General features: G+C 39.0%; 2 protein-coding genes and 1 non-coding gene across 3 annotated transcripts; 2 read left to right on the top strand and 1 right to left on the bottom strand.

Moving 5' to 3' along the window:
- Positions 1 to 43: 43 nt before the first annotated feature.
- On the bottom strand, positions 44 to 2,109 carry LOC143886516 (uncharacterized protein At4g22758-like). The gene is made up of 2 exons (XM_077390523.1): positions 1,594 to 2,109; positions 44 to 252 (listed from the first exon to the last, which is right to left on the bottom strand). Exons 1-2 carry the CDS (start codon positions 1,976 to 1,978, stop codon positions 101 to 103), a joined length of 537 nt encoding a protein of 178 aa, XP_077246638.1. The 5' UTR covers positions 1,979 to 2,109; the 3' UTR covers positions 44 to 100.
- A 616-nt stretch (positions 2,110 to 2,725) lies between these two features.
- TRNAT-UGU (transfer RNA threonine (anticodon UGU)) lies at positions 2,726 to 2,798 on the top strand. Its single transcript has one exon. It is a non-coding gene; the product is annotated as a tRNA-Thr (tRNA).
- Positions 2,799 to 8,493: 5,695 nt separating this feature from the next.
- On the top strand, positions 8,494 to 16,573 carry LOC143877303 (proteasome subunit beta type-1). Its single transcript, XM_077379297.1, has 7 exons — positions 8,494 to 8,748; positions 8,865 to 8,972; positions 13,667 to 13,748; positions 15,309 to 15,438; positions 15,522 to 15,664; positions 16,012 to 16,098; positions 16,268 to 16,573. The coding sequence occupies exons 1-7, from the start codon at positions 8,702 to 8,704 to the stop codon at positions 16,340 to 16,342; spliced, it is 672 nt and encodes a 223-aa protein (XP_077235412.1). The 5' UTR covers positions 8,494 to 8,701; the 3' UTR covers positions 16,343 to 16,573.
- Positions 16,574 to 21,244: the final 4,671 nt, after the last annotated feature.

The following is a 21,244-nucleotide window of genomic DNA, read 5'->3' on the forward strand; positions in this document are numbered from 1 at the left end:
ACGGGCTTGTGTGTGTGTGTGTGAGAGAGAGAGAGACTTATGATATCAAAAGCTCTTATTTACTGTGAATTTTCACAGCTTAACAGAATGACAAATCAAATTATTGAGAAAGGAATTGCACCAAGAAACCCATGAATCTTAAACATGGAGAAGAGGTCTTTGTGGACTTTGTTGCTTCATTTGAGCACGAATTTGGACAAAGAAAGAAGTTGCGGGATCCCAGGTTTATCAACTTCTCCTTGGGATTCAAGCCTGCATCAAAATAAAAAATAAAAAGTTAAAAAAGAAAAAACAGAATGGTCTTCGAGATTCAAGCCTGCATCAAAAGAAGTAAAACACCCCAATTAAAAATTCAGTCTTTGGAGAGAGAAAATAAGAAGGGAGAATTTATACGATGGGTGGCGGTGAAAACGCGTGAAGACTGAAAAAAGTAGGTACGGCCCACTTTTTCGGAGGGTTAGGATCATCCTATGGAAATGATTTTTCGGACACAACCTATTTGAGTTGTGCCCAAACAGATGAACAGTTTGGATCATCGAGAAAAGCGGGCCGTACCTACTTTTTTCAGACTTCACGTGTTTTCACGGCCACCCATCATATAAATTCTCATAAGGAAGTATCTAAATAAAATCTTAGGATTTTCAACTTTGAAGAAGGATACCCGCATTACCTAAATAAAACACCCCTACTATGGATCTTTATTTGAAAAAATAAAAAGAAAGAAAATTTAAAAAATGAGCAGTTATTACTGTAAATAGCAACATTATTAGTATGATCCCATCCCTCCAATCTAGAGAGGTTTCCATCAGTTCCTCTCTAGACCAGAGGTCTAATATCATCCTATGGAAATGATTTTTTGGGCAGAACCTCTTTAACTTGTGGCCCATCAAATAGACGGTTTGGATCATCCTATAATGTAAGCCATACAGTACTTTCTAAAAAATACACCAGTGTTTTTCAGAAAGTATAGTAGGCTTACACTAAAGGATGTATCATCCAAACGGTTCATTTGATGGGCAAAAAACGTAAATAGATTGTGCCCTAAAAATCACTTCTGTAGGATGATCTTAGCCCTCTGATCTATAGATGAACTGCATTTTAACAAAACCTCTATAGAACAGAGTGCTAGGATCATCCTAAGGAAATGATTTTTGGGGCACGACCTATTTACGTTGTGGCCCATGAAATGGACGGTTTGGATCATCTCATACATTACTTCCCAAAAATGCTGTACTATACAGGCTTACACCATATAAAAACACAAATTATGTAACGAGTGCCGTTATCAAAACAAGAAGCATGTAGATCACTTTCCCGATGCAACAACCATTTTAAAAGTTTAAAACACAGAACAAGAAGAATAGCCACAGATATAGTCATTTACTAAAATTTGGTGGCATTTTCGTTAAAGTCTGCCAGAATTCACGTGAAAAGGGGTGTGAATATAGATAGATAAGTTTTTCGCCCCTCTGTAGGATAATGCACCCCCTTGTAACATAACAGTGGGGCGCATTATCCTACAGGGGACGAAAAAATCATCGCCTCGAATATATCATTGCCCTTATTATGCTGCAGAGAATCGAAAAATCTTACTTTCTAAGCTAAACTGTGAGTAATGAAGCTCAAAACCCTGAGGATTAGTATCCTCCAACAAAGGCCTTCTCCCATCCTTCACATAAATCTCAACTGAAGCTTTTATCAGATCCGATACCATATTTTCCGGCGACATTAGGACATGAACCGGCCCCAGACTCCGTTGAATCGTCACGTTTAGAAGCAGCTTCGTCAGCCTCCGGCTCCCGTTTTCCGGCGAGATCGGATTTCCGGCAATCGCTCCTCTTTTTCGGAGAAGCTCCGGATGACTTTCCGGCCGTTGAATCTGCTCCGGCCGGTCGGAGTTCGCCGGAAGTCTGCCGTGAAAAGAGGCTGATTTACTTTTTCCGTATGATTCCCGGCCGAGATCCGGTCGGGACATCATAAGAAAAACGAGAAGGTTAGGGTTAGGGTTAGGGTTTGGTAGGAGAGGAGCTCAGTATGAAAGAAGGAAGGAGAAGCTAAAAATAGATTTTAGAAGAAAGGGAAGAGAAATGAGGGAAGGTTCGAGGAAGGTTGGAATGAATAAAATGCCCCTGAATCTTTATTTAATTACTGGCTTATTTAGCAGAGTCCTTTTAAAATAGCATGGAATGAAAGTGTACGGAGAAAAACATGTGTTATGTGTTTGGGTCCCACTTGGGCTGGAATAAATTAGTTTAGATATGTACAGGAGTCTTAAAGATAAAAATTATCTAGATTAGGGATTTTCTACAACGTAGCCTTTTTTGACTAATGAAGAAACTTATCCCCAAATTAGGGTCAAGAATTATTACAGTTCCCAAAAAGCTCTCAAAAGCCCACAAAAAGAGAAAAAGACAAAGTGAGGTAGTGCTATTGTCAAAACGTCACTTCCCTTGACTTAAGATTTGTTTGGATGCAGATGATTATCGTGTAGATTAGTGGTATAAGTAGTCAACATGGTTTCAAATTCCGGTTTTGGAATGCGTTTTGGTCCTCATTGAAATAGAAATTTTGGCCAAAATAACTAATATTTTAAAATAAATAATCAAATAGAAAATAACAAAAAAGAAAATCATAATTCATATAATATTAATAATTATTAATAGCCAATAGCTAAGATCCCAATAGTTTCCCGAATTCCTATTAACGCACTATTTATGTTATATGAGCCCGCTTAGCTCAGAGGTTAGAGCATCGCATTTGTAATGCGATGGTCATCGGTTCGATTCCGATAGTCGGCTATCTCTATTTTTTTTTTTATCAGGATTGATAACCAAATTTTGGCCAACATTTCGGGTAAATAGTAAATAAATAAAAAATGATATTTGATTTTTGGTGAATTTCCTTAAAAAAAAAGTGAAATTTAGGACGAAATAATGTAACGTTTCGAGTATCCCCAATTTCGAGAAACCCAAAATTTCGGATTTCGGTCGAAATTTGAAACCATTACAACTAGGGAGGAGACAAACTTTTGTAATGCTTGATCTACCTAGGATTTACTTGAGGCCCAGAAAATTACGCCGTTATACTCTTCCCAAATATACTAAATTTTTGCGGGTTTTGCTAACAAGTGCCTTACGCTCCATTTAATTGCCCTTGGGATCTTGAATTTACACATAGTGTGAGGAAAAAATCTCAAAGCATGAAGTCTAGAAGTATGTGTAAATTCAAATTCGCTAGGGCAATTAAATGATGCTTAGCAAGTGCCCTAACGTTAGTAAAACCCTTTTTTGTTACTTTTTTTCCCTGCAACTACTACTAAATTGCTAATTAGAGGAGTTCTTTTTCTCTTTTTTTAGAGGAGTTTACACGACATTAAGCCGAGAAAATCCTAAACATTGTTAACGTTAGGCGCTTTTCCTTACAACCATTCAAACACACGAATTTACTTGCCTGTTCCAGCAAAGCACATAGAATCCCTTATTCGAAGTGCCCTCTCCACCCCAAAATCTATAAATTTTAGTGTTAGAGAGGACCATGTGGCCCCCTCTTAATGGTCGATCTATATAAGATCAACCCTTCGTGGGACCCAAAAAATGATTTTCAGGACATGGCAACTCATCAAGCTGTAATTTATCCATTAAATGTTGATATTTCCACCCATTAATGTAATGAGTGGACTAAGACAGACCTAGTTACCCAACCCCATCCTTCATCTAGACAAGAACTTGATAGCGGCTCTTTCCAAAAGGCATGAATACAAATAAAAATCAACTCCTCGAAAAGCTTGATTCCATTGCTTGTTTTCAAATAAAGCGGCTCACCTTTATTATGTCTCTCTCTCCTTTTTTTTTTTTTTGGAACCTATAGATAGAATCAGGTGGAATTGGAATAGGATGCCAATTCCAACATTGGATTCGGGCAATTTCCTGGTTTAGATCAATGTTTCCATTAGGACATCTTTAGATACCCACAAGATTTAGATTTGGATTTCTCACATTTGCAGTTGAGATTTGAAAATTTGGAACCGGATCAAATCCTTAGATTTCCAAATCAGCTACAACAGTGAAAAAAATTCGATTTGCATATCAGTTCTGCAAGAGATTATTTGGAAATCAATATTTGGTGGCAATTACTTTCACCATGCTCGCTCCTCGACCTTGCTGTTGCTGCAGCGTGACATCCCTCCCTCCTCCCTCCCTCCGTCTCGTTCAACGATTGATGTATTTTTATCCAAAACTCAAATCTAAATCCAAATACAAAAATATGAGGTATCCAAACGTGGGCTTAATGCGGTGGAAGTCGGATTCTTGAAGCAGTGGAACTCTATTCAATTGTTAGATGGCAGTTTGGTTATTTTGGCTAAAATCGGTGCTCTTTATATTTATTTGGTTGTGTAAGTGGTCGGCTGTTAGCCAACTTTTGTGGCGTTTCCGAGGTAAATGGGTCCCACATCTGTGGCCTTCGAGAAAGAACGGTGGGGATGTCGTCTTCTGGCTTTGATTTCAAATAGCTTCTGAATTCGGCCACTATTACGACAGTCAACAGTGACAGTTGCTTGTTTTTATAACGACCAAAAAATTAGGTGGGTCCCATGTCATACAGACCACAAATTACATGATGATACCATCTTTGCTAAAGATGCTCATTTTCGTCGTGAAAATGCAGTGGGGCCCATATGGTGGGATGATCCACACCATTCATTTAATCTGCCCCAACTTAAGGGAAGTGATATATTCACCCCCTTTTCTTCCCTGAGCCACCCCATCAAGAGTATTTATTATTACATTGGTTGCAACTTGGGTCGGATTTTACCCGACCCACATCGACCCGACCCTAAAATAACCCAGGCCGGGTTTAGAAATCATAGTCTTCGGTTGGGTAGGGTTTTAGACTTTTAGGTTGAAAAACCCAACTCAATCTTAGGTCGGATAGGGTTTTAAAAAAAAAAAACTCAAAATCCGACCCGACTCTTATAGTACTGTTGTGACCTTTTTAAGTATCTCTTGATTAACACGGCTCGTTATTTTCTAATATATTCATATAATTGTTTTCATTGGGCTGATCATGTTTGTGATGTGAAAAAAATAGCTTCTTTTCTTAAATTTCTACACTGAAAATTTGTCATTTTCTACAATCTTTGAAATTAGTTATTGTCCTTTGCTAAATAATAAAAATCAGACCCGACCCGAGTTGCAATCCTACATTTTTACACTACATGCAGGTGGCCAAGGGAAGAAAAAGGGGGGTGAATATATCAGTTCCCCAACTGCCATGCCATGAAAATCATTCCCATAGAATGATCTTGAACCTCTGTGCAGTGGGGCCCACAAGATACAAAATCCCCCTTGACGGTTAAGATCATCGTACGGAGATGATTGAGGAGCGAGCCTATTTAAGTAAGGACCCAATAAATGAATGGTTTGGATCATCTAGACAGCGGCCCCACTGTGCTCTTTAGAAAATATGTGCAATCTCGTTGTAGTAGCCTAGTAGGTAAGGGGTTTATCATGATTTTTTATTTTTTATTTAAAAAAAAAATGGGCGCAGGGTCCCACCTTTGATTGTTCAGAAATGCTCATTTGATGGGCCTTGATCTGGATCTCCAATGGCCCAAAAAAATTTCATTACCATATGAATTTCTACATGGTGTCTACACGTACATACAAGTATACCAAAATAAAAACTCAGTTGGGCCTACATTCTTAGATGATCTAAGCCATTCATTTGGTGGGCCCGAACTTAAATAGGTCCCCAAAAATCATCTACATAGGATAATCCTAACCCTCTGATCTGTAGAAGTTTAAAAAGCTGGACACAATATACAAGCCTCTACATATCGAAGGGTTAAAATCGCCCAATTAAGGTAATTTTCGGGATACAGTTTATTTTAGGTGAGGCAAAGAAATGAACGATTCGGATCATCCCATAATTTGGACCCACTGCTTTTTTTTGGTGTAATTTTTGCACCATACCAGATCCAAAGCAGCGCCTATAAATGAACCCTTAGATCAATTAAAGGGTAGGACCCACGGTGCGTTTTTAACCAAAGACGATGATTTCGGTCTCTCGGCATCCTTCTAATTAAAAATCACGTGACATTATACGCTATGGCAATCTCACCATGTGGAATTTGTCCTGAAAAGTGTATGCAATCTTCAATATCATGAGATGACAACTCTTTCATACATAATGCAAGTCATGTGAATAGTGTTTTCCAAGGGCAATGATATTTTCACCCCCCCTGCATTACGCGTTCGCTCCCCTGTCAAAAAGCGTTAATCAGGGGGGCGAACGCGTACTGTAGGGAGAGTGAAAATATCATTGGCCTTTCCCAAAGTGTGTTTTGCTTTGCATTTCAATGCCATATCATCAAAATTCTCCGTTTGGTTGCCAATACAGCATTAAACTTCTGGAGACTCCCATTGATGTCTCATGGGTAATTATTGCATGTCTGCTGCTTATGTTGCATTCTTATCCCCTTCTTATAGCATCCAGGCCAGAATCCATAAAAAAGATAGAATTTTGCTCAAAATTTATGGAGAATGGTGCTTTTTCTCTCTATATTGGTAATGACACCCCCTATTTACTGCCCTACTCTCTAAGTCCATGCCACGCAACCAAACACTACTCATCAATATTCTCCGAGGTAATTCCAAGCAAATCCAATGCTAGGTAGTAGAAGGAAGCAAATTCACGAAAATCTTTGTCTCATAATGTGGAAAGTGCTTTTCCTTGCCACACAGAAACTAATATCAGGCAACTCATCTCACTTTTTTGCCTTAAAAAGTACGTATGCTTCTCATGACTTCTTTGTATGAGTTTTGTGTGGTCTTTTGACATATTTTCATTCATTCACACTTATTTTACGTGGATGCTCATGTGCATGTTCATTTTTATATGCACATGTGATGGTTTTTTATTCGATTCGAGATAGCCTCATTTTCATGCTTGTGTGAATATATGCTAAGTAACTAGATGGATTAATTAATTGATGAAATTAATTAAAAAGTCATCAACATGTACAGTTTGCTACTCACAGAGCATAGACAGACCTCGATATTAATCAATATATGTGTGGAATGAGGCCAATTATGAGGAGGTGATTAGATGCCCTATTTCCACAGGAGATCAGAATGACTAACTTGCTTTAGAGCCATGATAAAGTACCCGAGATGAATCGGATGAGCCTTACAATTATTGAGGACTAATCTTGCATGGTGTAACAGCATGACGAAGAGTCAGAGGAGCCTCACAAAACTTCCTCATCTGTACCGTTCAAAACCAGTGATATGGACTATCATTGGCCAGCATGGTAATCGTTGGTATTTCATTCGATCGTGTCAAATCTAACTCCCATTAACAATATTTTTATAAAAAAAACCCTTCAAAAACCAGTTCTTTACCATCGTCCTGTCAATATTGATTAATGAAAGTCAGTTAAGATAGATGGCTATCCCAACAAAATTCAGCACATATCCACATTATTTTTAGTCAATTTTCTCAGTTTTGGCACTGAAACAACTATAGAGAGCTCTCTTCTAGTTGTCATTGACTCCTTTGTTGTTGAGCGATAAATTTTGGATCGCATCCCATCAAGATCCTGCTATTTTCATCATTTTTTACCATAAACCTTTTAAAACTCTTTTTTTTTTTTTTCATTTTTCATTAACTTGATTTATCATCGCGATAGGGAGTGACTCAGAGTTGCTTCCACAGATTCTCGTGAATCCATCTCTGCCCAATATATTAGGCAAGAAGGAGAAGCCTTGCCGAACACGCCCTAATCACTTTCAGACTCAAAATCCAAAATGAAAAGGTTGATGTGTTAGTTTCTTTCATGACAATCACCTTTGGCCCCATGTGTGCCACTTTATGTGATTAAGTTCAACGATCCCATCTCGATCAAGGGCCATATTCATTGGCCCTACTTTGACCACATGATCCTAGCCCTTAATTTATGAAGGTTGGTCTAAGCTTTTTAGAACACCCGTATAGGACCCAATGACTCAATGGTGATAGTTAGGATTGATCCTTATGGTCGGCTTAGTCGTACCCTTTCATCGTGGGATATCATCTTGTCTCCTCCTTTTACTAGGGGTGCAACTCGGGTAGGGTTGGATCGGGTTGAGGCCAACCCTACCCCATCCCAAAATAGCATTCCTTCAACTCTAACCGAACCCTACCCAACCTGAATCTCGGGTAGAGGATGGTCAACCCTAACCCAACCCGCTCTAAATCTCTCAACAATAACCCAACCTATCTATCCATTTTTATTTTTTTTCTCAAATTGGGTTGGATTCAGGTTCACCTAGGGCCAAACAGAAAAATATAACCCTAAGAAAATTATGATAAAAATTAGAGGACAGAGGTCGGGTCTGGGGTCAGGTCACCAAAGCCTCAACCCTAACCCAACCCGCATTTAAACCAGGTTGGCTTTTCCAAACCCTAACCGATCCAACAAGAGGAAATACCAACCCAACCCGAGCCAAAATCGGTTTGAACCCGTCGGGTTCGGGTTGAGTCCGACACAAGTTGCACCCTCATTTGGACTGCTTATTCCTACTCTTCTCATCTTGGGACATCATCTCTTTTCATTTTTCTCTGTTTCTTGAGCCAAAAGAAAGAGGAAACAAATAAAAAAGCAAACCGTCCATTTCCGATCCCTAAAAATCTCTCTTCTTCCCCTTCTTCTCATCAATCAATGGCGAAGCAACAAGCCAACTGGTCTCCTTACGACAACAACGGAGGGTAAGCTTTCCTCTCTTCAATCACATCTCCTTTCCCCCCCAAAACCCTATTTTTCCATGCTCTCTCTCTCTCTCTTAATGTACAAAAAGCTCCATGAATTAGAGTTTATGTTTCAGAACTTGCGTTGCGATCGCTGGCTCTGATTACTGCGTCATTGCCGCCGACACGAGGATGTCGACCGGTTACAGCATCCTTACTCGTGATTACTCCAAAATCTGCGAGCTGTACGTTTTCTATCCCATCCTTTAATTTAATTTTTCGTTTGTTTCCCATCCTTGATTTGTGATTTTAGTTCTTTTTTTTTTATGGGTATGTTGGGGTTTGGGGGGAACCCTACTGGTTTATTTGGTAAAGAGAAAGATGATACAATAATAGGCACAAAACCATCCCTAACTTGGAACATGTGAGAGAGGGAGAACCAAGGCTTAGCACATATGAGCGACAGACACTAAGCCTAAGAGATCTAAATGCTCAACACTAGTGAATTACATAATCAGCTAATTTGGTAGGGGTATGCTGGGATTTTTACAAAAGGAGTTCTTAGTCCACATTTCAGCGAAAATTGAAAAGAAAGAGAGTGTATTAGGGCTTTTTTTTTTACAAGTGTATCAACTATTTGACTGCCGTTGCAATCATGTCAAACATTGATTTAAGAACTTGATTGACCTTATGTGCTCAAATTCCATATTCAGCTTAGTCTCTGCTTGGGCATGGACATTAAGACTTCAAGTATGCTTGCAATGTGAAAGCACACATAGCTGCATAGAATAAACAGTGTGATGTGGGAAGCTCGAAGAAGAACACAGAAGTTTTAGTGATCTAAAGAAAGGGGGGGGGGGGGGTCGCATCCTTGTATTAAACAGAAAGAAAGGTATCACATTCAAGAATGCTAAACACAAGCCCTATCACAAAATCACATGATTGGGAAGACAAAAGGACTCAGATGAACCCAAAGTGCACCAATGAACTATGAGGTTGCCAATCACATAGACTCAAATCTTATACGCGTCAAGATCATCTACCTAGTCTCAATTTTGCTCAAATATCAGAATTCTTGCTAGCCTTTCTTCATGTCTACTTGAGCAATTTAGGGAAGGCTTCGGAAAGTACGTTTTTCCTTGGAATCTTATGCCCGATTACTCCGTTTGTGATGCTGGAGTCAAATGAGGAATTCTCCTCCGAATATATTCGATGATCTTCTTCCAATTTTCCAGGGACCCTTTCATTATATTTATAAGTTGGCTCTTTTGTGGTAGGATTTCCCTCCTCTATCCTTTCAAGGGTCGAAAAACAGTTCTCTGGGCGGGTATCTTAGTGAGGAACTACATGGACCTTTTGCATTCTATTTCTGTCAGCTAACTGTTTATACATTTCACCCCTTCTGTTCTCCTCAATTGATGAATCGTCTGGTTCATTTGTGGCATAATCTAGGGTTGTGAAGCTGTTGCTTAGCAGTACTGGTGCCGTCGGTGTGTTTTTCCCTTTACTCTTTGAGTTGGGCCGGGTGTCTGGTGAGTTTACCTTTCCCATTCCAGTAGTCACTTCCTCCTCGAGATTAGTTTTCTTATTTTCTTCATGTGTATCCATTGTGTTGCAATTTTTCTTTTTTGCCTGACACCACTTTATCTTGGGTGTTTTGGCTCGGGGCTGGATAGCTTGATGGCAATTCTCGATGGTGTGTCTATAGTCCTTGCATGTGATGCAAGACTTGGGCTTCCAATCATATTCTACTGGGTGCCTGAGGGCGGGTTTATATGGATGATATCGGGTAGGATTTCCTGGCCATGGTCTCAATGCAGAATCTAACATAGTTTAGTCTTGTGCAATCTGCCGTTTGAGTGTCCAGTTATCCACATAGAGGGGCTTCCTTATTGCACTACCTAGCTTGCTGAGGCCATGGGGAGTCCAGTACTTCAAGTGGGGACCTGGGAATCTAATCCAGACTGGGCTGGTACTGAGCTTCAACCATTCGAGGGGAGTGTCCGGTGTCCCCCTTCGAAAGATCAATGTTTACCCACCGTAGTTGCGTTTTGGAGCTTCAAGGACTTGAACACAATCATATGGGTTGGGAAATTTAAAAAGGAAAAAATCATTCTAATGCAGATAGCTGAAGCTCTCCAAGAAGATTTCATTTTCTTGATAGATGATCTCTCAAAGCTGATTGTCGGTTGTTTTTCATCATTCCCCTGTTGGTTTTATAAATTCAAGCTTTGAGCTTGCAGAGGGGCCTGAGTGTTTAGCAAAGATGTGACTCCATTGCCTGTGGGTCCTTCACTGTGGTGGACGGGATAAACCTTGTCTTGGCTGCTCTCCCTTTCTTCCTTTCTTGTTTCAAGCAGGGCTTTATGAGTGCTCTCAGTTGGACCCAGCGGTTTCAAAACTGTCTGGTGTTTTGAATTCGATGATGGTGTGCTGAGTTCTTCACGTTCTCCTTCAAAAGTTGCTCTCGTTTTGAATCCAATGTTTGTGTTAAAGTATAAAAGATAAATAACGCCTTTCTCCAATAGCTTAAGCTTTTGGAAAAGTTGGTAAGTTAACATGGTATCAGAGCTTTGATACCATGTTAACTCTCTGATACCTTGTTAACTAACCAACTTTTCCAAAAGCTTAAGCTTTTGGAGAAGTTGGTTAGTTAACAGTTTGTATGTCGAGTTCTTCTTCTATCTCCTTCATGAGTTGCTCTTTTTCTTTCTCCGTCAAGAGCACATTCACTAGGCAACGTTGAGTGTTGGGGGGATCTGTAGGATCCATGCCGATGTTCAGAAAGCACACATTACTTTGTTCCTAATAGAAAATAGGGAGTGGCCCTGCCCGATAGAGCATTCGAAAGCCCTTTTGCTAACATTAAAAAACCCTAGGCTGAAAACACCAGAATCTTCAAGTCGAAATCCCTCTTACCTTGCCATTAAAAAAAAAAATACCTCCTACGTTCTTTGAAGTCTTTGAGGAAGTTCCAATGGCGCAAAGCGCCGGGGCAAGAAAGATAGAGAGTGCGTTGAAACCCAAACGCTAGAAATCGAAATCAATGTTGATGTTCATCTTCATCGAAATCCATGTCTCTTGGGTTTACTATCTGCAAGTTGAAATCCCTACTTACAATCGAAAACCCTAGGACCACCCTTCTGTGTTTAGTCGTCTTCTTCTATTGGTATTTTACCATCAGATTCTTGCAGAGAGAGATTCTTGCGGGTGGTAAAACCGGCCGCCATTAGCAACTCTAGAGCTTTTGGCGTATCCGTACGTAATAGTTTCACTCCAGAAGCCTATCGCCTCTCATTTCTTCTTCTGATTTTTCTGCTCCTAGGTTGGAGAAATTTCAGCCTTTTTTTCAAAATCTAGGACATTGCTTGGCTCATGTGGGGTCCCTTTTCTTATGATTTATCTCTTTTGCTTCTTGAAGAGGAAATGAGAGGCATAGGAAATATTTGAGGAAACCAACTTCCTTCGTCTAGAAGTGGGCTTCACTTTAAATCTAAAAAGTACAACAACATTTAGTCGTCTATCCACTGATTGATTGATTTTCAAAGTCAACTAATTATGAGAAGCCATCATTACAAATTCATGTAAAGTCACATTGTTATGAGATCAACTTATAGCATTGTCATTGGCATAGTATATTCAACTCCATAGTTTGCTAATTGCTTCTCGGTTGATGTTTGGTATTTTTCAATCGAGCAAGATCACTGCATCATCTCTTGGTACCAAGGGTCAAAATTCCATGGCGGCTGTTATAGGATTTTCTTAGTTTGTCTTGTGTTTGTATAATCTTCCTTTGATCGAGTTGTTGCTTTTGGAGCCTCCTCAAGTAAATTCTATTTTTTGTTAACTGTAATTCTGTTAGCTTCAATCTCACATTCAGGCCCAATTGACCGTACAATAGAGTAGGATCTGATTTCTAAACAAACAATCTGACCAAGGGGTGTATAATCCGATAGAGTAGGATTTCTTAACAAACGATCCAACATAGGGCCAATAGGAACCCAAAATACGACTAGTTTTGATTGAGTGAAACCAGTTGGAAAGGAGAGAAGAAGAATTGTAAGAATTGAAAGCAACTAAAAATTCCACTCGAAGCTTTGAACTTCACAAGGGAATCCCAACTCAAACATTCGTAATAACATAAAGGCGGTGTAAAGAAATTTTCATAACGACCTTTATATTGTGAACTTCCGCCCTTTTTTTTTTAATGGTAGAGAACTCCCACCTTCTAAACTTTCTCCTACTAAACTTCAATTGTCTAACTTAAAAAGGCTCGGAAGATCCTTCTTCTAAACCAGCTAAACTCATTAAATTTAGGACACAAACCAAACTCCAAAAGAAATCCTTCTAGAGGCCCGCTAATCCTTTCCAAAATTGTATGTTCTAGCTTTCCTCCCTCTATCTGATCTAATCTTAGGCCAGATTCTCTTTCTTGTTCAGAAAATTATCAAAGTAGCAACTATCTCAAAAACTGAATAAACCCAATTGCATATGGTCACTGCAAGTGCAGGATTTTCAAAATCCTCAAAAATATTTTGAAAATCACACAACTTATCAACACCCCTTACCAATCTGTTTGAAGGAAATCAAAGACAAATTGATTCCACTTGGTTTATATCACCTATCCAAAATGAAACGAACAAGTTTTCACTATGTCATACAAGATCGTATTAAAGCATTTCTGACCTTCATCCTGGTGTTTTTTTTAATGGCACCTTCATCCTGGTGTTCCACGCACAAATCCAGTTATACCACTTTTAACTTGTTAAATTGCTTGTTATTGAGTTTCCCCTTTTCTTAAGTCTAAACCATGTTATTGAATTGCATTGTTCTCATGGAGGGTCCATAATAGCCTGGGAAGTTCAAGGGGGGATTATTTCATAAAATTATGCTTTGTACGCGTGCGAAAATGATGTGGTTTATGCTAATGTTCTTGCAGGGCAGACAAATGTGTTTTGGCATCCTCTGGATTTCAAGCTGATGTCAGAGCTCTGCAAAAGAATTTGGCAGCCAGGCATTTGGTAGGTGGTTAGAACTTAGAAGATCTAAGTCAAACTCTTTCTATACATTTCCATGAAGACATTACATTGTAAAGTAGTAGAATACCTAAAGCATAGCCCTTAATTTTTTATGTTGCCATGAGAAGTGTGTGTATATGCTGATGGCTGAGATCTAAAGCCTACCCTACTTGTTATTTGGAGTTTATCTTTTCATTATCTTTGTCAATATAGTTTTTTTAATGGCATCTTTGTCAACATAGTTATCCAAATTAATTTATTTAACAAGTTGAACACTCTAGGCAAACTCTTAGTACCACCAATGTAGAGGGATTCCACTTCACAATAAACAGTTTGGGGCTTTTATCCATGGGTATATCAAGCCGGGATTTATTTTACCCTTGATAGGCTTGCTATCGTCTGTTCATGTCTAGAACAGCCCCAATGGGTAGGGTATACAATACAAGTAGGTAGACAATCCCAAGGGTTTATTCAAGACACAACTATCCAAGCAGGGTAGCCAATCCCTAAAACAGCTTATCTAAGGATTTCTATCCCCTTGTTGTACAGCCCCTTTAGGATTAGCCCTTGCTTTTTGGAAGAATCCTGCACCCATGGGCATACGACCTATGCTTGTATGTTTTCTCAAATGCAGAGATTTCATGATAAAATTTTGTGGTGAGAAAGAGAATTTGAGGTGGAAAAAACAGACAAGGTATTTTTTAGCATGGAGGGTGACAATGATCTTCGTCTATGCGATAACTTTTTTTCAAGAGTTTTGTCATGTGTTAGCAATTATGGAAGTGATTAGGGAGATTCATTTTAGTGTCTTCATGGGCGTGCTAATGCAATTTTCGTCTTCTTATCCCTAAGAAGGAATGTGCTGAGAATGTTGAGGACTTCCTTCTGGCTAGCCTTGTGGGCAGTGTGCATAAAAGACAAATTCTTGATGGGGTGGCTCGATTATGAGTGTATTAACTTGAGAATTTATGATGGTAAGTCGTGTATTGTGCAAGATTGATTGAAAAGGCCTTAAGATAATGTTGATTAGTAGCTATGGGACTGCATCATGTGCATGGTGGGTTTGGTGATAAATGGAGAATATGGATCCATGTGTCTCTGCCATTCCATGTCATCCATTCTCAGTGGGTGGCTGATGGGCTTTTCCAACAGTGCCGGAGGGTAGACAAAGGATCCTATATCTCCCTTCATTTTCACTTTGGTTAGTGAAGTCATCATCTTATGGCTAATCAAGTGAAAGAGGGTCTTTGTTAGAGTTTTTGAAGTGAGTAGGGCTTTACTTTCTATTTGGCACCCACGATTTGGAGATAAATTCACATAAAGTTTTATTTTAAACTCAAGCTGAATTTTGGAAGTTTTAAATAGACTCATTTTTAAATACATTCCTTTGGCATTACCAAAAAGGAAATCTTTCTTTTAAGAAAAAACTATCACCTAAATAGAAAGCTTAGTCACTCTTCAAAAAAAAAACGAAGAAGAAAGCTTAGTCTTAATTAAGAGGAACCATGCTGAAAGCGCCTTGGGAGATTTATTGCTAATATACTCGTCTTTGCCACAATGCAGATCTATCAGCATCAGCACAACAAGCAAATGAGCTGCCCTGCAATGGCTCAGCTTCTCTCCAATACCCTTTACTACAAACGCTTCTTCCCTTATTATGCTTTCAATGTCTTGGGTGGCCTTGATAGTGAAGGTAATTTTATTAGATAAATCACAAGATGTAGACCTTAAAATCATTTTTAAGATACATGCTTATGCCTTTTATTCCTTTGCCAGGAAAGGGTTGTGTGTTCACATATGATGCAGTTGGATCGTATGAGCGAGTTGGATACAGTTCCCAAGGTTCTGGTTCTACACTCATCATTCCTGTCTTGGACAACCAACTGAAATCTCCTAGCCCTCTCTTGTTACCAGCCAAGGTAAGAATCTAACTTAGCTTCCCTAATCAGATCTCAAGTATGTCACAAATATCTCCGATGCGTTTTTACCACTTTTGATAAAACTACGAAATCCCGAGATTTTAAAAATATAGCGATAATATCACGATATTTTCCTGATATTTCCCCGATATTTATATTTTATATTTTTATAAATAATTTTATTTTTATCGTTTTTCCCCTATAAAACCCTGAAAAATGGGAAAAAAAGTTATATCACGAGATTTTTCCTTGCCGAGAAATTCCCTAGAACGATATTTGTGACATAGATCTCCAACCCCTCCTAATCTATTTTCTAGGCACCTACTCAAAACATTTGGGTTGCGCAGGATGCCGTGACTCCACTATCGGAATCGGAAGCAGTTGATCTTGTAAAAGATGTTTTCGCATCTGCGGCTGAAAGGGATATCTACACTGTAAGTTTCTGGTATCTTTCACTGTTGTAAAAAAAAATGCATGAAAGGGATATATAGACTGAGTTTCTCGTAACTTTGACTGCTCTAGGAAAGATGCATAAAAGAAAAAAAAAATCCATTGAACAAAAACTGTGTTTTCTTTTGCTTTTAACCTGTGGATATTATGCAGGGAGATAGAGTGGAAATAGTCGTCGTAAATGCAGGAGGCATTCGGCGTGAATATACCGAACTTAGAAAAGACTAGTTCTTCTCTTCAAATGCTGCTGTTATATTGCCATACTTAGCAGACTCGGGGCGAAAACTTACATGGCCAACCTTGGTGTTCCAAAATTCTGAACTGCTACTGTTTGATTCTAAAGGACTACTGAACTACTACCTTTCATTTTTCTCTAAAGATAATGGGATGTATATTAAGTTCATACATTTTACATTTGTTCAAGTTTATTTCTACTTTTAAAAGGGAATTTTGCTACAATAGCAAGGGTCCCCATCTTTTTGGAAAGGGGCGGCCCAGTGCACGAGACTCCCGCCATTGTGATGTGCGCAGCCTTACCTCTGCTTTGCAGAGAGCCTGTTGTTTCTGTGACTTGAACCCCTTCTTTTTGAATAGTATTTCCCAAAAAGTCCTTAACTACTGTACCAAGCTTCTTTTTTTCCCATCAAAATTGCCCTTCAATCATTTCTAAAATCACTTTTTTCCCTGAAATAAAAATTATCGAAAGAGCTGCCCATAGTAAAAGCATTTTCAATTTCATAAAGATACCGGAGCAAAAAAATTTTACGTGCAAACAAACCGTTACATGGAAGATTATTTGCAATTTTTTAAAGGAAAGTGATATATCCACCCCTAATTTTTACTCGGGACAGCCACCTCTCGTGTATCTATGACTGAAGAGGTGCTGTTTTACTTCACGTGGGAAGGATTCAAAGGGCTTGATTGCCACATACACTGTAGTTGGCTGTACCATGTAAAAAGAATAGTAGTTGGCTGTACCATGTAAAGAGAAGGGGTGAATTTATCATTTCCCTTTTCTAGGGTAATCCAAAAAGCAGAAGAACAATTCCCTGAGTCCCTCTATTTAGAGTGGAATATTTTGTTTCCTGATTTTTCAGATACCTCTCGTATTCTGGAAAACAAATCCCTCTCCCAGCTTCCCTCACCACCTGAAGAAGCTAATTTATCATGAAAATAAATTCAATGGTAGCCAAATGTGCCCTAAACTTCTTACTAAATTAAGATTCTTGACGACTAATTTGTATATGAAGAATGATAGACGCGAGGGCGCCCTTGCATAAAGAGCCGCTGTTGATTGGACCCACGTCATCAAGGGCCATTTTCCAGCTCTTTATGCAAGGACACCCTTGCATATATCATTCCTCTCTGTATATCTATTGTCCTCTGCAGTAGGTATGCAGTTGTTAATTGCCGGACACAGGCTTCTACTATGGATATTCAGAGCAAACCCAATAGATTTGAGAACCGATTGTGAGTCCAAAACTTAATGTACTGTTGGTGGTTCCTTTAAAAGATTTTCAACTGGGTAATTTTGCCAAAATTGTTTTATGACTGGGTGGTTTTTCCTTGTAAAATCTTCTTAGCCATCCTAGCTGTCAAATCAACAGAAGGCACGTTACACGTAGATGATTAACATAAAAATAGGGAAATGATTAGACAAATACCGAACCGTTGGTGGACCCCACTGTATGACCAGTTTTAGACTTAGTTAGGGGAGTGATATATGATATATATCACCCCCATAGGAAAAAAGAAAAAAGAAAAGAAAAGGGAAGTGATATATTCACCCACTTTTCTTCCCCGGGCCACCCTCTCTAGTGTCGGCTGAACCGCTGAACGAAGTAAAGAGGGAGAATATATCATTTCCCTCTAGTCACCAATCACCGTAGAGCCAAACGAGTACGATTGAGATCAAGGTTTTAAATTTCGGCCGAAATCAGAAATTCGGATTTCGCCCGAAGTCGAAATGGGCAAAATCCGAAATTGCCAAAATGTAACTTATTTCGGTCGAAATTTCTGTAATTTCAGCGAAATTTGAGAAAAAAAATTGATTTTTTAAACCTTCACCAAATTTCGGCCCAAAAAATTGAAATTTCAACTCTCTTCACCAAATTTTGGCTGAAATTTCGGTTTCGGTGGGGTCCGAAATTAACCCCGAAACCGAAATTTAAAACCTTGATTGAGATTGAGATCGCCTACCAACTTTTTCTGGTTTTTGCCATTCACACCTCCTCTTATTTCCCAAGCAAAGCAGAAAAGACAATTTAAAAGGCCTTCAATCAACTTGTTCTTTATGTGATGACTATGGAGCCAATATACCTGAAAATGACAGAGATCGCAACGAAAGTCACCCACTTCCACTGAATCTGATGATGAGAGAGAATTCCCACTATCTCCCAAAGCCTGCTTTCACCATCACTATCCAAAGCAATCTTCAGAAAGGCAATTCAACGGTCAAAACTGAGTATTGTGATAATAAAATATGGAATGCTATGAGATTCAGTCCCATTATAGAGATTTTATATGGTCTGGGGGCGTATAGTCCCCTATTTTTACGAAAGTATGTTGGCGCCCATTTCTTAGGATGATCCGAACCGTTCATTAGTTGGGGCACAACATAGATAAGTTGTACCTCAAGAATCATTTTCATAGGATGATCCCAACCCTCTGAACTACACAATATGAAAATCTCTAGATCGGAGGGTTAGGATCATCCTACGGACAGTAACATTGCAATTTGTATCTTCTTTATTATTCTTATTCTTCATCCACTTTCACACTTTTTTTTTTTTTTTGCTCTATCTTCGGTGATATTTTGTAGAGAATAATTCTTAAACTACAAGACTTCTTTTTTTTTTTTAATGAAAAATCATCCATAGTGTTTGAGAAAATAAGAAGGAGAAAAATAAACAAATTAAAAAGAAAAAGAAGAAAATGACGGCGAAGAACAAAAAAGAAGAGAAATGAGGCAATTGAGAGAAGAAAAGAAGGTAGAAATGGGAAGAGGAAGGGAGGGGAGAGAGGAGTATGATAAAATAAAGTGACAGGTTAAAAAAGTTTCTGAGAAGAATTACAAGGATATTTATGTCTTTTCGACTACAATCATGGTTAATAATTTGAAAAGAAAAGCTTGATATGTAATTTTACCAACTTTTAGGTAAATAGTAAAATTTTGAGGGGATTTGCTGGGGTACATTGCAAAAGGTATTTCGCAGCCGGTCTGTCGCATGTCAGAGTAGCCAACTCGTGAATGAAGACTACAACTTTTGTCTCCATTCACGAGGTGGGTGGTCTGACTTGTGCCAGACCGGCCGCGAAATGCCTTTTGCAATGGACGCTAGCAATTCCCAATTTTGAGATATGGGTGGGAAAATATTATTTATGCCCCCCTTTGTTCGTCCTTTCGTGATAATAAAAAAAGATAAACAAAAGAAGGTGAAAATACTGCACTTTAAGGGGAATACAAAAAAGAGGGGTGGGAATATCATTCCCAAAATTATAATATCACGTAATTCACATGGAGATGCACCCTTTTCTCTCTCGTCATGAGAGCTGCTAGGATGACGGAATCCCGTTTTGGTCAAAAAAGCGTGGGATATAGAAGAATGAAAGATCGCCTGGAAGTCCGGTTGTCATTTGGGTTTGACCGAAATGACCAAAATAACCCTACATCGGGTTAGTTTTTACTAGTCACTACCAACTATACGAGTCTCTCTCCCACTCGTCCAATACACTGGGGGACTGGGTTTTTTTTAGTAATTTTGTTTGGTAGTTAAGCTGGGGTTTGGTGGGGACCCCTACCGGTTTATTAGATAAAATCGAGATGTTACATTCATAGGCACAAGACACCAAGGCACCATCCCTAACTCGGAAGTAGGAATACATGATAGAGGTCCATAGGCACAAGACACCAAGGCACCATCCCTAACTCGGAAGTCGGAATACATGATAGAGGTCCAAAAGCTCCGGATGGGCAAAAAAACAGAAAGGAAATGATAAATTCACCCCTTTTCTTTACCTGGGATACTTTGGAGCAATATACAAGGCAACAAGGCCCGTTGAATGCCTCCCACGTGAAGTACATCAGCCCCGCAAGCAATCATATATTCACTGGAGCTGGTTGTCCCGAGTATAAAAAAGGGGGCCGATATATCACTTCCCAAAATAGAATACTAAGCGTCGTTTGCATGAAGGGAAATGATAAATGCGCCCCTTTTCATTACTTGGGGCACTCAGGTGCAGTGTACGAAGGCAATCAGGTCCTTCAATCTTTCCCATGTGATGTACAGTTGCCTCGTTGCAGTCATAGATAAAGTGCACCTGAGTGTCCCAAGTAATGAAAAGATGCGCATTTATCATTTCCCTTTTAGAAACTTGGATTTCCTCAAAATCACCTTTCTTTAGAATCTTGGATTTTAAGTAGGAAATCCATGTTTTAGAAATGTCTCCCCCATCATGAGATTTCTAAAACCTGGAAACATGGGATGATCTCCTACTCTCTTGCTGATGGGAAGAAGGGCAAGAAATCAGAAAAGACGGCTGGTCTCTTTCTTCTCTCGTCTCCCATCTACAATTTTGAGGAAATCCAGGATTCTAAAATCCATATCCTAAGTGGCTTTTTGGATACATGGATTTTAGAATTCAGGTTTTAGTTTGAAAGTGGTGTAAAATTTAGGATTTTACATTCCATTATTAAGCAATCCAGGTTTTAGAAATCTCGATTTCGAAATCCTAAGTCAGCCGTTGTTTTTGACTCGTTTTTGACTTCTCGCCCTTCTTTCCGTCAGCAAAAGAGTAGCAGATCCTCCCATATTTTCAGACTTTACAAATCTCAGGATGCAGGTAGAGATTTTTAAAACCTGAATTTCCCACTTAAAATCCAAGAAACGCTGTCAGGACAGCATACAGAATCTGCATATCCAAACGGCCGGATTGGTTTCCCAGTAAAAACTGATCCGGAGTAGTGGCTGGACGTATAGGCTCTATAGTATTTGAAAATTTGAGCTTCAAATAAGGCTATTTTGGTCCTTATCTTACGTAATTAATCATTATTTATTACTTTTCCTAAACAAAGATCAGTTTTGAAAGAGTTTTTCCAAATATTAAAATTGCACATGAAAGATACGACAC

The sequence above is a fragment of the Tasmannia lanceolata genome, unplaced genomic scaffold (assembly GCF_043159265.1).
Source record: "Tasmannia lanceolata isolate RefF3 unplaced genomic scaffold, GAP_Taslan_0.1 ptg000002l, whole genome shotgun sequence".
Classification (NCBI taxonomy): domain Eukaryota; kingdom Viridiplantae; phylum Streptophyta; class Magnoliopsida; order Canellales; family Winteraceae; genus Tasmannia; species Tasmannia lanceolata.

Coding starts and splice junctions, on each gene's coding strand:
- LOC143886516 (XM_077390523.1), bottom strand. CDS start 1,978: ATGATGTCCCGACCGGATCTCGGCCGGGAATCATACGGAAAAAGTAAA. Junction 253..1,593: donor CTCACAGTTTAGCTTAGAAA/GTAAGATTTTTC, acceptor ATTTTGATGCAG/GCTTGAATCCCAAGGAGAAG.
- LOC143877303 (XM_077379297.1), top strand. CDS start 8,702: ATGGCGAAGCAACAAGCCAACTGGTCTCCTTACGACAACAACGGAGG. Junction 8,973..13,666: donor TACTCCAAAATCTGCGAGCT/GTACGTTTTCTA, acceptor ATGTTCTTGCAG/GGCAGACAAATGTGTTTTGG. Junction 16,099..16,267: donor CTGAAAGGGATATCTACACT/GTAAGTTTCTGG, acceptor GATATTATGCAG/GGAGATAGAGTGGAAATAGT.